Source organism: Cydia strobilella, chromosome 11 (genome assembly GCF_947568885.1).
Source record: "Cydia strobilella chromosome 11, ilCydStro3.1, whole genome shotgun sequence".
In the NCBI taxonomy this organism is placed as follows: domain Eukaryota; kingdom Metazoa; phylum Arthropoda; class Insecta; order Lepidoptera; family Tortricidae; genus Cydia; species Cydia strobilella.
This window is the reverse complement of record NC_086051.1, coordinates 6,214,124-6,229,683: the sequence shown is the minus strand read 5'-3', so window position 1 is coordinate 6,229,683 and position 15,560 is coordinate 6,214,124. Positions and strand designations below refer to the sequence as shown.

The window sequence follows — 15,560 nt, the reverse complement described above, 5'->3', positions numbered from 1 at the left end:
GCTGAAATCACTTTTCTTGTATTCTAATAACATGCCTTAATGCAAAGATTCAAGTCGCGCACTTAAAAAAATGTTTGACCTCCATACAAACTTTCTACCCCTTTTTCACCACCTTAAGGGATGAATTTTCAAAAACGCTGAAATTACTTTTCTAGTATTTTAATAACATGCCTTTATACAAAGTTTCAAGTCCCGCACTCAAAAAAATTTATGATCTCCATACAAACTTTCAACCCCTTTTTCACCACCTTAGGGGATGAATTTTGAAAAACCCCTTCTTAGTGGATACTAACGTCATAAAAGCTATCTATTGTGAAAAATTCAGCTCTCTAGGTCCAACAGTTTGGGCTGGGCGTTGATTAAAGTGAGTCAGTCAGTCAGTCAGTCAGTCAGTCAGGACTTTTACGTTTATATATATAGATAGATAAAGGAATTTTTGGATATCTGTAAAATTTTTAGTTTTATTGTTAATTCCTTGATGTTGTTCTTCATAATGAAGGCAATCAATAACTTATTTTGCATACTAACCGAATCAAGACAATTATTTTGCCTTATCGAGATTTCCTACTAAAACTCGTATCGCCTCGTCGCTCGATAGAAAAGCATTTTCCATATTCATCGTATATGCATGTAAATACTCCTTCCATTGTTTACTTATTTAAACAAAAAACTAAATGTTTGAACATTTTGAACAAATTCTCAAACGCGAAGATAAAACTTGGATAAATATGTCAAACACGGCCGAATAGTATTAAATTTTCTTGGGCCTAAAATTTGTGTGACAGAATTTTGTTTATCTGTCCCCAGTAAAAGCGGCTTTGTCAACACAGACGCACGATAAACGAGACAAACAACGTAACATAAGGAAAGGGATAGGAGACACGAATATTTGCGATGCCTCTCGGTGAAAGATATAGTACTATCTTGGTATTTATTGTTTAGGGCAGATACATTTTATTTAAAATAGCATTCCGCACCATATAAAGTGACTGTCGGATGTCACCTTTACAGTGAAGATTACATTTGTAGCAGCATTACTGATTGCAATGTTACTTACGATGAAGCGGGCGATGTCACTGTCAAGCACCTTGATAAAATAGGTGATGGATTGACGTTTTGATTGAAATAGCAGTATGGCAACGACAGCAAATCAAAGAAATTGTTAGTGTAGTTATCCCGCTCGCAAAAATGCAGTAAAGTTGCAACAGTAATGCTGCTGCAGCCCCATCCAAATGTAACCTTAAACAAACAATAATAAACCTACAAATGTAAATTATATTTTAAAACTTATCAGAAAACATATCAGAGCCGAGCCAAATAAAGCAGATGGACTACTTATCATATCGGATATAAGAAAACTATTAATACACGTGTTCGTCACTCACAGAAAATCGGCGGCAAATTTATCATTGTGTACTAATCACTTAATCCTATATATTTTTTTTATGTCATGTGGTTGATAAGTTGTCAGACTATTATTATGTATTATCAACTAATACTAAGTATTAAAATACAAACAATGAAAGCTAAGATTTTTGCTACTTTTTAACAGTTAGGTGTACATTTGTAATAAGTTTTAATATACTGAATTATACAAAATCTACAGAGCTCGCAAAAATTCTGGCTTTTATTGAATTCATTAAAGATGATGAGGTTTCGAAGAACATTATTAATATCCACGGCCTCGGACCTAATTATTTCAAAGTAGATAAATTAATAATTCAAATAAAGTTTCAGTAATTATAACAGAAGAATTTGCAAAAAAATAATAATTTTAATAAACTCGGGCAGCAAGAAAATTGTGAAAATTTCACAGGTGTCCAGGAAGTCAAACTCTGGCCAATTTCCGGTACATTTATCCTCCCGTATTTTTTTTTCAAGATGGTGTTAACGCTAGAAAGGATAATATAGTTCAACTTACGTGAAAAGCACCTCGGATAAGCGGCCCTGCCTGCCCCACGTACAACGTAGACGCCGAATCGAATACCAACTCCAACGGATTCCTCTTCACAGGCACGGTATCAAACTCGTGACAATTCAGATACAACGTCACATTCTCCGTAGTAACCTTCAATCCGAACCGACTCCATTTCTTAGAAAAAGATGGTATAGCGAACGATACAATTGTCTGCGAGAGGGCATAGACATTTGCATCGGTGTATAAAAGGGATATATTTGTGAGATCTCTCCCCGACGGGATCAACTGTACTCCCAATTGTACTACCGTCTCTAAAGGATTTACGACAGAGAATAGAAAGCCGCCGTTCTCGGTGGCGGGTCGGACTGTGGCTGTTATGGAGAATTCAGGGTACAGTTTTTCGGGCATGAAGAGGCGGTAGGGTGATTTGATGTCGGAGCCGGGTTTAAGGCCGTACGCTGGGAATCCGTCCAGGCCCTCGTCGAAGTATTGTGTCTTAGGGTTGCTGAAGGGAACGCCGATCGCATGGAGTAAGTCATATTCCGGTACTTCTGAAATGAGAAATAATTTCCTTCATTCGTTTTTGAATATTTGTCTATAATATGTCTAAAATTATATATGGTACCTATATATATTGTTTGTTATATGATGTATGCGATAAAAATACCTACGATAAGAACATATAATACATATTATTATTGGGATACAGCAATTCAGAAGTGTATGACAACATAACGATTTTAAAGCTATAAATCTCAAATCATAGGCGTATTAAGAATACAGTTTTTAAGTCTTAAATTAGTCTATGACGCCCCAGAAAGTGTTTAGTGTTTACCTAGGTATCGATTACGTTATTCAAATACTGGTCCTTTTTTCTTACGAATCTGTCTGTCACAGTATAACTTTAAAACAATAGTAATAATTAATGAAGCAATCAGGTAATCCATTCCTGTAACTAGGAATCGACATTGATTCTCAATGACTAGTAATTGTAGTATAATGTAAATTCTTTGACCTGTCTCTTCTCTTCCAGCACTCCTAACACCAGGGATAATAGTAGTAGTAAGAAAAGCTGATCAAGTCAGTGGGCACAAGTAGTAAACAAAACCAGTATTGATCGATGGAGCAACGACCATCAGGGCTGGTGCAATTTGCATTTTAAAACAGTCTTCCTGCCCGTCGCAGTTAGTGTAATTTGGATTAGTATTGTATATACTAACAACAACTGTCTCTGACTCTGGCAGCTTTGTAAACAAAGTTGGTACTGATTGCATAGATTTTCATTTAGAGATTTCGTTTATAGGTAACTATATAACTATATTGCATGTCAATGGTGCTGATATTTTAGACTTATCACTACATAGTATAATACAAAGTCGCTTCCTGCTGTCTGGATGGATGTCTATCCCTATGTATGCTTAGATCTTTAAAACTACGCAACGGATTTTGATGCGGTTTTTTTAATAGATAGAGTGGTTCAAGAGGAAGGTTTATATGTATAATACATTCAGCATTGCACCCGTGCAAAGCCGGGGCGGGTCGCTAGTTAATCATAAGGTGTATTCGGGTAATACTGAAAGGAAAAGAAAACCCTAAATAAGTGCATACTATCATGCTGTCCCTGTCACACGATGTTATATAACATTTCATAACAGCCAATGTGGGAGCACCATTATAACAACGGAATATGACCGTTTGTAAACAATTTCGGGATTACCCATTATCCGAATAATATGCTTCGTGGGAAGGCCTTCATTGAGGCAGACCAATGACCTCGTCCAAATCCTAAGGAATCGAAAGAAGGCAGCGACGGAATGGCAGTGAAGGCTAGGGGTCATTAAATAAAATATCGACAATTTCATAACGGGTTAGAAGTGTTTCTAACTGTAGGTTTAAGTTACAAAACTTACGTGTTCGTTAGTTACAGAGTTCGCCTTTAGCTGAAAACTAACTAGCGCTAACGTAAAGACTAACTAACCATCCAAGGTTGAAAGTTTGGGAGCCTGAGTAACCGTTGGCTACAATATTAACATGGCCAATATTCGAAGTGCAGGCTGATTGCCTGGAATATTACTTGCGATGTTCTTCGTTTGCGCAGAAAACTTATAAGGCGGAAAATACAACAAACAAAGAGGGTACATTTTTCAGTATTAATACAAATATTATTTATATTAAAATATCAAATACCAAACTTATATTGACCGGGATATAGACCGTGATTACCTTTTGTATTATTTGTGAGCTCCCGATATTTCGACGCAGTTAGTGTAAAAAACCAGTGATATCCGAATCAAACACGCGTAGTGACACCGTGAGTGTAGTGTGTTTGGACTTGGTTTGGACAGACCAACGAGTGTGAACGCGACCGGACCAACAAGTGTGAATGCGACCGTTGGTAACGTTGAAAGTGAACGCAGCCGACGCGCAAGAATGAGGGTAGACAGAGCACTGTCTACACAACTTTGACACCCACCCGCTATCTTCAGTCACCCGTGAACATGATGCATGTAACTGCGTCGAAATATCGGGAGCTCACAAATAATACAAAAGGTAATCACGGTCTATATCCCGGTTAATATAAGTCTAGTGAAACTAACCGTGAATCATTCAAAACTCTAATCAAATACCAAAGGCAAAAATCAGCCTGTACGTAGAAATAAGTGATTTTAGCTTAAGAAATTGAATTACCTACCTAGTGCAAGAAACTAAAATTGAATACAAGTAGGCAAATTATTACGTCACTCCCACTTTGATTTTTTTCTATACCATTGAATTAAACGCAAAAACGTTCCAAAGCAGTTAAAAATAAACAATTCGATATGCTAAACCTCTTTAGTGTAAATCTCCATCGTTTTTTATTCTATACGGATTCGATTTACCCAAATATATGGTAGGCAAGCCGTCTTTTCAGTTATTCACCGCTCTAAATTGGGCCCAGCGAGTTTCCTGCGGATAAACCTTCTGTCTATTCTAGTTTGAAGATACGTATTACAGGCTGACGTTGCATGCAGGTTGACCTAATATTTGACGTTCAGAAACATCTCTGTATGTTTTGTAAAGCAACAGACAATATAAATGGTAAAATAATAAAACTGATTGCTGATTAGGAACTACCATTATTTACTCATCATGTTTACTTTTAAAAATGCTTAGTTATCTAAAAAAAATTTAAATCAATAATTTAACAAGGTTCTCAATCGTAAAATAAGAAGAACATGAATAATTATGTATGATATCCGCAAAGCCGCTTGTAAAATTGCTTTTCATCTCAAGCAGTATTTATAGCTTTTCAACACTGTAAACTGAGCCCAAAACCCCAGAGCCAACTTAAAACTGTTCGCAAAATATTTGCTTATAGAATTGTTTCTTAAATCGAGTAAAACCTTACCGTTGGGATATTTAGAGGAACCGAACAATCCATCGTTAGCCGCCGTGAGCGCCGAAAGAAGAGCGATCGGTAGCGTTCGACACCTGAAAGTAAGGATAACACGTTCTTGAAACATATTTTGGTACAAAAATATAGGTGAGAATAAAAATAAACGCATCTTGTTTAAGGACGTTATTGTGTAGAAAACTAATATGGCAATAGGTCTCTGTACAACCTGTACATAATGGAATGGCAGATGTATAATACCAACAATAAAAAATGTTTTTGCCAAAGAGATAACATTTTACGTAATATTATTTCAAAAGAGTACCTAATAAATACAAAGTAGTGAAGTAATAACTAGAACCTAGTTATTTTTGAGCCTTATATTTCACAAAAGGTAAATACAAAATGGAATGTTATTGAAAGTGAGTTTTTATTCTTCAATTTGCGCATATCAGATACTACCACTGGTTCTATCTAACCCTAAACTACAGCCAGGAAAAGAAATACTTGGCGGGACTAATTTTTTCGTAATTAGGTAGCATAGCGTCTTAAAAATACGTAACGTGTATTATGCTTTTGTGTCCAATCACACACTTAGATTTCATGGGTTATCATACTTATTTTTAAAATAAAAAGAAAAGGAAAACTCTTTAAACTGGATATAATACCTATAACCTCAAATTACCACTTGGTTAGAATTTCGATCTAAAAATACTGTATCTTGACATTTTACTCGCAATATTGTTGCTCGTTTCACATTGATAAATGATCAAAGTATGCAAACGAACCAATTCAGCAAGCAAAACAGACTTGACCCAGCCACGGAGAGGCGTCGCATTTTCAATTAGATTCATGTAGTGATGTCCCAAATATGGCATTTTAATTTTTTTATACAAATAAATGTTACATTGAAGATTCTTATAAAGACCCACTTAGAGATCATATAAAAAAAGAGATATATTATGTATAATTTATTAAAATATAACTTTATAAATTCCGTCTTTTTTCTGCTTAGATTCTGCTCTGCTTTAAACGAAAAAGATTGAGATGTGTTGGTTTGTCCTATAGATTCGAGAAAACAATATATTGAATAATGTTCACTAGAGTCTGACGGGAATGACTCCAGGAGCCGCATTCCCGCTCGGGAAATATTACCGGGAAAGGAACATCACTATATATAGATCCATGTCGAGTTTGGACTGCAGCGGGGAAGGAAAAAAATATCGATTTGCAATTCAAATGACATCGTGTTGGGGACCGTGAAAAGAGCATTAATTGACACGAATATTGGATATTTTAGTGCAATCAGTTTTGAATGAAGGCCGTTCATTTTGTGAACGTGCATTGATTACAAATGGGTTATAATTAAACGGACCCGTTGGGTGTGTCCGAGCATTAATTCATACAGGATAGTCTTTTGTTGGTTTCGTTGGTATATTGATTACCATATTGGATGCAATATCTTAGTATTGAGATTTGGTTTAGAAATCAAGTAATAAAATAACGATGGAAAGGTAATAAACATAATGTAATTATGTTCTTTTTTAAGGCTCCAGGACTATTTAAAAAAATAGTTTTATTTGATATTGATTTAACATATTCGTTGCATTTTTTTGTGCATATTTACACACGCAAGATCCACTTTAAGGAAATAATGTCATCATCAACCATCTCAAATCAAGTTTAAATTTTTAAAAGTTCGAATAAGCCTCCGGGCTTAAATGTGTTTGTATTAACTCTAGGAAAACCTCGGTATAATATAAACGAAACTCATCAATACCTTTTTGTTTGTATTCACTTGAAATTATGGTCAGAGTTCCCTCACGCTATTTTCACATTCCGTTTAATATTAAAGTTTTGCTATCATTCAGGAAATGCATGAAACATTTCAAAAAGAGGAACAAGCGAAGTTTGAGAACAGCCAGTTATTAAGTAACCGTAAACTATGAGCTCTATTGTGTTGGAGCTTGAATCATCGCTTTAGTATATAGCACAATCGGATTAAGTCTAACCTCAAAATCCTTCCAAAGATATGAAATTTGGTATGTATGTTAATTAAAGGTCTCTTTTTCATGTCCACACAACAAATCTGGATTCAGCTATTATTTTCTATAATAAGATGTATTTTTTCCGCAAAGATATCTTCTTTTTTGTGTAATCTTTAATGTTGCCTTACACTATATTTTCATAGAGAACGTATATTTAGAGTAAAACGCAAATTTCTCCAGGATGGTACACATTTTCCAAGATGGCTGCGATTCCTCGAGGTCCCCAAATATCAAATAGTGTGGACATGAAAAAGAGACCTTTAATTAACATACTTACCAAATTTCATATCTTTGGAAGGATTTCGAGGTTAGACTTAATCCGATTGTGCTATATAGCAGCATGACGGTGACAAGTTGAAGGCATACTTTCTAATTAGAAACGATTTGATTGTTTACGAACATCGCTAGGCCATCCGCCAATGATGATTTTACTGCATTTTTAACGCGAATGAACTAATAGGAAATGCGGCCAGCACATTCAACATAATACATACTACAGACATCCATTTTAGAAAAAAAATATGATTGATATTATTGTCTTCGGTTACCGCGATAGTTACTCATGAAATAAAACTATGAAAACGGATTATATCGCGTATATTGAATTTATAATACATCCCGACGTTTCGAACTCTTTACAGCGTTCGTGGTCAACGGGTGACTGAGGAAAAATTACAAAATGCAAAAATACCCACATACTAAAATAATGAACAATCATAGACTACAAACTTTAAGGCTGGTTGTACATGCAAAATCGGTTCATAAGGCTAGTTATACACTATAATTATTTTTCAAGTAAAGATATATATATATACGCGATAAAAAACTATGCCGGCTTCAACCCTACACCACGGACCCGAGAAGATTTAATTCCCTCCTAAATTGTAGGAGGGTATCCCAATATGGGACCGGCAACAAACTCGGCGGGACACATCTTTTCAAAACATCAGAATGTCCAGCATCATCCAACACTACGGTCTCACAGTCTATGTCTCGCTTGCTCCTTTATCAGGTGGACTACAGGATCCCAAGCTGGTGGTAGAGAAAAGCCATCTTCCCTATTAAAGTTTGGATATTTCTTAATCTCAATGGCCTCGCGCAGCATTCTGGGTATGTAACGCTTCTCCTTGGCAAGAACCAGAGGCTTATCAAACTTGATTGAGTGATTGGCTTTATCCATGACATGCTCACAGACAGCAGACCTAGGTCGACGGTGCTTGACATCAGCTATGTGTTCCTTCACCCGAGTGGAGTGAAATGGAGCATTTCCACTCGGGTGAAGGAACACATAGCTGATGTCAAGCACCGTCGACCTAGGTCTGCTGTCTGTGAGCATGTCATGGATAAAGCCAATCACTCAATCAAGTTTGATAAGCCTCTGGTTCTTGCCAAGGAGAAGCGTTACATACCCAGAATGCTGCGCGAGGCCATTGAGATTAAGAAATATCCAAACTTTAATAGGGAAGATGGCTTTTCTCTACCACCAGCTTGGGATCCTGTAGTCCACCTGATAAAAGAGCAAGCGAGACATAGACTGTGAGACCGTAGTGTTGGATGATGCTGGACATTCTGATGTTTTGAAAAGATGTGTCCCGCCGAGTTTGTTGCCGGTCCCATATTGGGATACCCTCCTACAATTTAGGAGGGAATTAAATCTTCTCGGGTCCGTGGTGTAGGGTTGGAGCCGGCATAGTTTTTTATCGCGTATATATATATATCTTTACTTGAAAAATAATTATAGTGTATAACTAGCATTATGAACCGATTTTGCATGTACAACCAGCCTTAAAGTTTGTAGTCTATGATTGTTCATTATTTTAGTATGTGGGTATTTTTGCATTTTGTAATTTTTCCTCAGTCACCCGTTGACCACGAACGCTGTAAAGAGTTCGAAACGTCGGGATGTATTATAAATTCAATATACGCGATATAATCCGTTTTCATAGTTTTATTTCATGATTGATATTGTTTTTAAGTTTATTTTAATTTCATATATTTTACTTGCAATCTTCAATTTAATGACTACCTAAACAACTTTAGCTTTTAACAATTTTATATTTAAAATATTAATCTTAAAAAAAGTAAAACAGACTTACTGGTACTGGTTACTGGTACTGGGTACTGTTTATAATATATACTGGTTCTTTCTTTCTTATCAAACTACACCAGGGCTGGCATTCGATTTGACGGGGTGCTGACGCTTTTAAAATTTGGCTTGGCACTGACTTCGAACGTTTCAGTTGCTAGCGCATTTATTCTATTTGAAGTTGGTTTTACTTTTTTTAACCGACTTCCAAAAAGGAGGAGGTTATCAATTCGACCTAATTTTTTTTTAAAGATTAAGTTTATTTTTCAATTTATAGTAGGGTTCAAGTTTTTCTTATGAGTGATGCATTATTGCATCATTCTGAAAGACTCGTTCCTGTCTGGCCCAACTGTCATGTCACAAAACATTTTTGTCCTACGGGTATGTATCAATGTTCAAGGTCTGGGTCTGGGGTCTGATGAAGCTATCAAGATTTGAGGAGTTGGGCCTCATGGAACCCATCATCAGAACTAGATCTTAATAAATGTTCCTTCAGAACTTACCTACTTGCTTAACAAACATAACGAAGAGGACAAATCGCCAAAAGGGAAATATATGTGCGTTAGAGTCCCGTTCTGGTCATCATCAGCAGTTCCACTTCATCAAGGATGTAAAGTCTTGATTTGTTGATGAAAATCCTAATATATTATATATATATATATATATATATATATATATATATAGGTATATAAATATAAGATTTGAGTTCCTTAGATTCCTCACGGATCCCATCATCAGAACTGGGTTTTTACAAAAACGGGATCAACTATATACATTCAAATAAAAAATAAGTTTCAAAATCGGTTCAGAAATGACGAAGTTTTGAGAGGTAACATACATTAAAAAATCCAGTCCACTCCTTTTGTGAAGTCGGTTAAAAATAACATTGCAATAATATTCAGTGAAGTGAAACGAACAGTGGCTACGAGGTAATAATTATATTGCGTGCAAGAAACAATTTAAAACTCTGAAAAATAGTCCCCCATTTCAACCTATTCCTCTATTAATCCTCCAATCTTTTACCCTGTCAGCACTTACAAAATTAACGTCGAAACTAAAACATACAAAAACCAAGCTAAATTTTACATTTAACAGGAAAAAAGCTTAGGAAAATAAGCGTTTAGTAAATTTGGTACAACAAGGTTAGCTGAGGCAACAATTTATTCCTTTCATACCTACCTATATGTTTAGGTAATATTTATTTGCAGGGTTTAAGATGGATTTTTATAGTACCGGTAAGTCTTTAGAGATATATAGTATCAAATCGTTTCTTTATCTGGGCGCACGGTAGTGCCCCCGCCAAAACGAGCAAAGCGAAGCGCAATGGCACCTACCTACCTTTTCTCGAAGCGCTTCGTCGTGTTTTTGAACCCTCATAACTTGGGTTAGGATTATACCAGATAAACAAAATTCTCGGGATAGAATGTCATAGTGCTTATTAAGCATAAAATTTTTCAATTACATAGCTCTTATACTTTCGATTTTATTCATATCTAAAAAAACCCGATTTCGTCACTCACTCACTCGCTCACTCACTCATCAAAACCTTTGGGGTACTTCCTGAAATCCTAGGAAGCTGAAATTTGGTATGTAAGATAGTCGTAGTACACAAACAGAAAAATTCAAAAACTTGAAAAGGGGGGTGGAATTTTGTATGGGGAATTAATAACCGCTGAACCGATTTAGTTGAAATTTGGTATGTAGATAGTTTTTGTTATGGGGAAGGATACAAAATAGTTTTTAACCCCAAAATCGAGGGGGTGGAAAAGAGCGCTAGGGGGGAAACGAGGGTTGAAGTTTGTATGGGGAATCAGTAAAAAGCAGATTGTGTAAAAGATGCTTCCATATTCGTATTTCAGGATTTTTAATGGTAAATTTCCCCCAACCCTTTAAATTAGGGGATGGAAGATTGTCATAAGCAACTTACAAAAAGAAGTGAAATCCCACCAAAAACATTTTCATGTAAAATGTTGCCAAAACGAAACCATAAGGCTCGTACTGTGAAAAAGTTATCAGATCTCTTGTAGAGCCAAGCTTCTAACTCTATACAAGCCCTAACTTCACAAACTCTACACCTTAGCCAAAATATGTGTCTTGGCCGTTTCGCTACCGTTACATGGACGTAAGGTGAAAAATTGATTCACTAGGTATTCATTATTTTTCATAATACAATAGTTCTTGTAGTAACGAAACGGCCAAGCCACATAATTTGACTAAGGTGTAGAGTTTGTGAAGTTAGGGCTTGTATAGGTATAGAGTTAGAAGCTTGGCTTTACAAGAGATCTGATAACTTTTTCACAGTACGAGCCTTATGGTTTCGTCTTGGCAATATTTTACATGAAAATGTTTTTGATGGGATTTAATATACAAAACATTTGAACGTATGTCGTAAGATAGATAAAGATAACGCGTTTTCATAACAAAACAAGTTTATGCGAATGGGCATCGAAGAGAATAAAATGGTAAAATGGTTGAATGGTAGAGAATGCCTTTTGACATTAAATCCGTCATTTGACAATTTTTCTTTGTTTGTGCAATAAAGTTTGAATACATAAATAAACAATCATACTATTTTTCTCTATAATTGAGTTACACTAAAAAGCGATACAGGGCTCATTAAATGAAAAAGCTCTCATTAAGTTTTTTTTTATTTTTTTTTATAAACTGATCGGCGATTGGCCCTAGTCACACCTGATGGAAAGTGAAGACAGGGCCTAAGATGGATAAGATATCATCAGTCTGTCCCCATTATCCTCAAATGTCTGGCATAGGTATAATGTTTAGATTTTATAACTTACTCTAAAACTATCATAATAGCCAGTACAAGTTTGTAAACAATCTGGGACATAGGATTCCGTAAATACATTTAATTGAAGCTAATTTAAGCGTCTATCTGTTGTAATAGTCTGACAATGTTGAACATTAATTATTTGATAGGATTTAAGACGCCTAAGCCAATTGAAGTGTGAACAGATACTCATCTCTCTTCTTGCTTGATTTGACTTGCGAGAATTTATTAATCGTCTTAGAACTGAAAGTGGGTTAACGACATTATAACGTTAGTTCTTGGACTGATAATTTAATGTACAAGTATTGATAAATTTAAATGTTTTTGTCAGGCTCAGATAAAAATGCACACACTTATGGCGTTATTCATAAACGCGCTTCATCATTCGATTCGCATCAAACCTCAGCTAGCTATTAATAGGGACTATTATTACTGCAATGTTCTACTGCCAGAGTGCAGCACTAGTGCACATACTAAATCATAGAGTAACTTATACATTAGTATGCATAGACATAGTATATACAAGTAGTTATAGACGCGCCACCGAGCGACCGGGGGTAAGAGAGGATATTCATATAAAATGTATAGTACGCAATTTATCCGGTTTACATGTCCAATGTCTTTTCTCTTTCACCCTTATAAATTTCGGTATTTCACCATAGCCTCCTTGCTATGATGCCCCCACATGATGCCATAACCCGACCATGAAATAACGCCCGGTCGGTGATAAAGACAAAGCATGGCACTATTTTCTCTTTCCTCTTATAGGAATCACTATAAGCCTATCTTTCTCTATCAAAGAGTTGATGACTACTTACTCCATCCAAATTGGAATACTACGAGTATTACTGTAATCGATTTAGTATACGATTATACGAAATATATTTATTTATACGTAGGTACGCCATAGGTACCTAAGTAAACCATTGATTTAGTTCGCCCCAGCTTTCAGAATTTTGGCTTGTGCAAGGTACTGCGGGCGTGCCAATGCCAATACGTAGTTAACATGTTTAGCCCAGCGTGCCATAGTTAGCACATGATTTAGTGCTAAAACCCTTACGCATTTTGTGCTCGGCTATGGACGTAAAGGGCATAATAATTGTATACTATTCATAATTTATGTCGTGTAAGTACAATACGTATTCACCAACCTAATAGTGTCACTATCAGTATTTTTTTCTAGTAATTGATTTATATGTAACTAATACCAATGGAACGGTAGGTATGTACAAAATCTTCTTAAAATTCAGGTGTAGGTAAGTTGTACTGACATGCAACATATGTGCCATTTTCATCTAAAAGGATACTTATTGTCGATTGTCAATAAGGCGCTATTTCTATATAGCTTCAATTTGAAATCAACCTTATCGGCAAGCGACAATGTGGTACCTTTTGGTTGAAAACGTCACATATAAATAACTACCTACAGAGTACGTTTCTGAATAGGATAAATAGGAACGTGATTGAATTAGATCCATTACTGGTGAGCTTCTGATCATTTGATCTGGATTTGTTATGGATATGATCTGTCAGTGTCAAAAGTGACATTACTTCAACCAGACACCTCACTTTCGTTACTGACATGTTCTTAACCTGTAATTACAATCAAAATAAGCCCCCAGTACTGGTACAGGGGCCCATTTCTCGAACGGTATTAGGCTAATATTATTAGTTCACAAACTGTCAAATCGTATGGGTTTCCATGACAACACACTAATAATAATTAGTCTAATACCGTTCGAGAAATGGGCCCCAGGTATTGGAGGCTTAATTAGGTAGAAGATAGGTAAATATAAGGTAGAAGACTTATAAACATATTTGACTTTACTCATATATTAAAATGGCTAATAAGCCTTAAACTTGCGTAAGTATATAAAACATAAATAGCGACATTATATATCACTATTATATGTACTCTAAATATGTTTACATTATGCCATATGCAAATATTACATTGAATCGTGTAAAGTATAATTCTGAGATATAATTTCAATTACACGAGGGATTATCCTGCTAATTGAAATCCAACCTCATCTATATAAAATTGAAATAGGACATAATTTTTGAAAAGGTAATTTTGTATTTTGAACATTAAAAGTATTTGTGAAAATTTCCCCTCTTTTGTCAATAAACTTATTGTTAAAAATTGAGTATTTTGTGCTATATTTTCGATTATGGTTATTAAGTCTTAGCTTATTAACACAATGAACTTTTTTAAATGTTTTAAATAAGGTAATCAAGAGTAGATAATAACAATAAAACAAAATAAAATATTAGGTACCTAATCCTTAATATGAAGTGTCTAAAGTATGAAATGAGAACATAAATACATAGAACATAGTTCTTTTGTTACGAGTGTAGTGCTAAGTATAAACTTGCTATTTAAGAGTCGCACTAAACCGCCGCCAAAAAGCCGCTGCCATACATTCGAAGGCGGCTAAATTAGTGTGACTCTTAACTAAATTATGCTACAACTCGATGCGTGATGTAGCAAATCGTGTTTAGATTGCCATTTTGAATAAGCACACAAATGTGTAGGCTTTGGGATTGTATTTCACAGGTGATTTTGTATTAAATTTACATAATGCAATGAACAGGCACTTAAATATCAAGATTTAATAACATTTTAGTTTCTATCGGTAACCTTATCCGAGTTGGGCAATTAGGTACTGGTTTGAAGTTAATCCTCTAAATGCTGTCCTTGTCAAAATATTTCCGTTTTATAATTGCCTTATATGATTTCAGTAATAGAGAATTTTAATAAAGGGGGCCGAATAACGAGTAATTCTGATAGTTTTTAGGGTTCCGTACCCAAAGAGTAAAAACGGGATCCTATTACTAAGACTCCGCTGTCCGACTGTCCGTCTGTCACCAGGCTGTATCTAATGATCCGTGATAGCTAGACAGTTGAAATTTTCGCAGATGATGTATTTCTGTTGCCGCTATAACAACAAATACTAAAAAGTACGGAACCCTCGGTGCGCGAGTCCGACTCGCACTTGGCCGGTTTTTTTAAACTCATCAGTTTAAATTATTGCTAGAGGTAAAGAGCTCAAAGTTTTAAATTATTTGCGAAATACATAATTAATTATACATATTATCTACATTAGAACATGTAATCTTCTGCATTTAGAAAAAAGTAATTTAATAAAATCTAAAAATTATTTCGTATACATGAACCGTTTAGGGGACATGCCACATCCTGGAATAAATTCGATGCGTTCACCGAAATCAAAGAGGATATAATATTAAAGAGCGGTACTGTCATAGTAAATTTTGTAACCACAGTATATTCACTGCCATCTATCGACACACTTCAAAACTAAAAATGAAGATTTATAAAAATA

The 15,560-nt window shown here is 35.4% G+C and overlaps 1 protein-coding gene across 1 annotated transcript in view; it reads right to left on the bottom strand.

Moving 5' to 3' along the window:
• LOC134745462 (collagen alpha-1(XV) chain-like) overlaps positions 1–15,560 on the bottom strand; it is a 203,435-nt gene that overhangs the window by 80,984 nt on the left and 106,891 nt on the right. Inside the window, exons 2-3 of the mRNA XM_063679507.1 lie at positions 5,307–5,389; positions 1,922–2,469 (exon numbers count right to left, since the gene is read on the bottom strand). Of these exons, the coding sequence (XP_063535577.1) occupies positions 1,922–2,469; positions 5,307–5,389 (631 nt within the window). The remainder of the gene's footprint in view (positions 1–1,921; positions 2,470–5,306; positions 5,390–15,560) is intronic.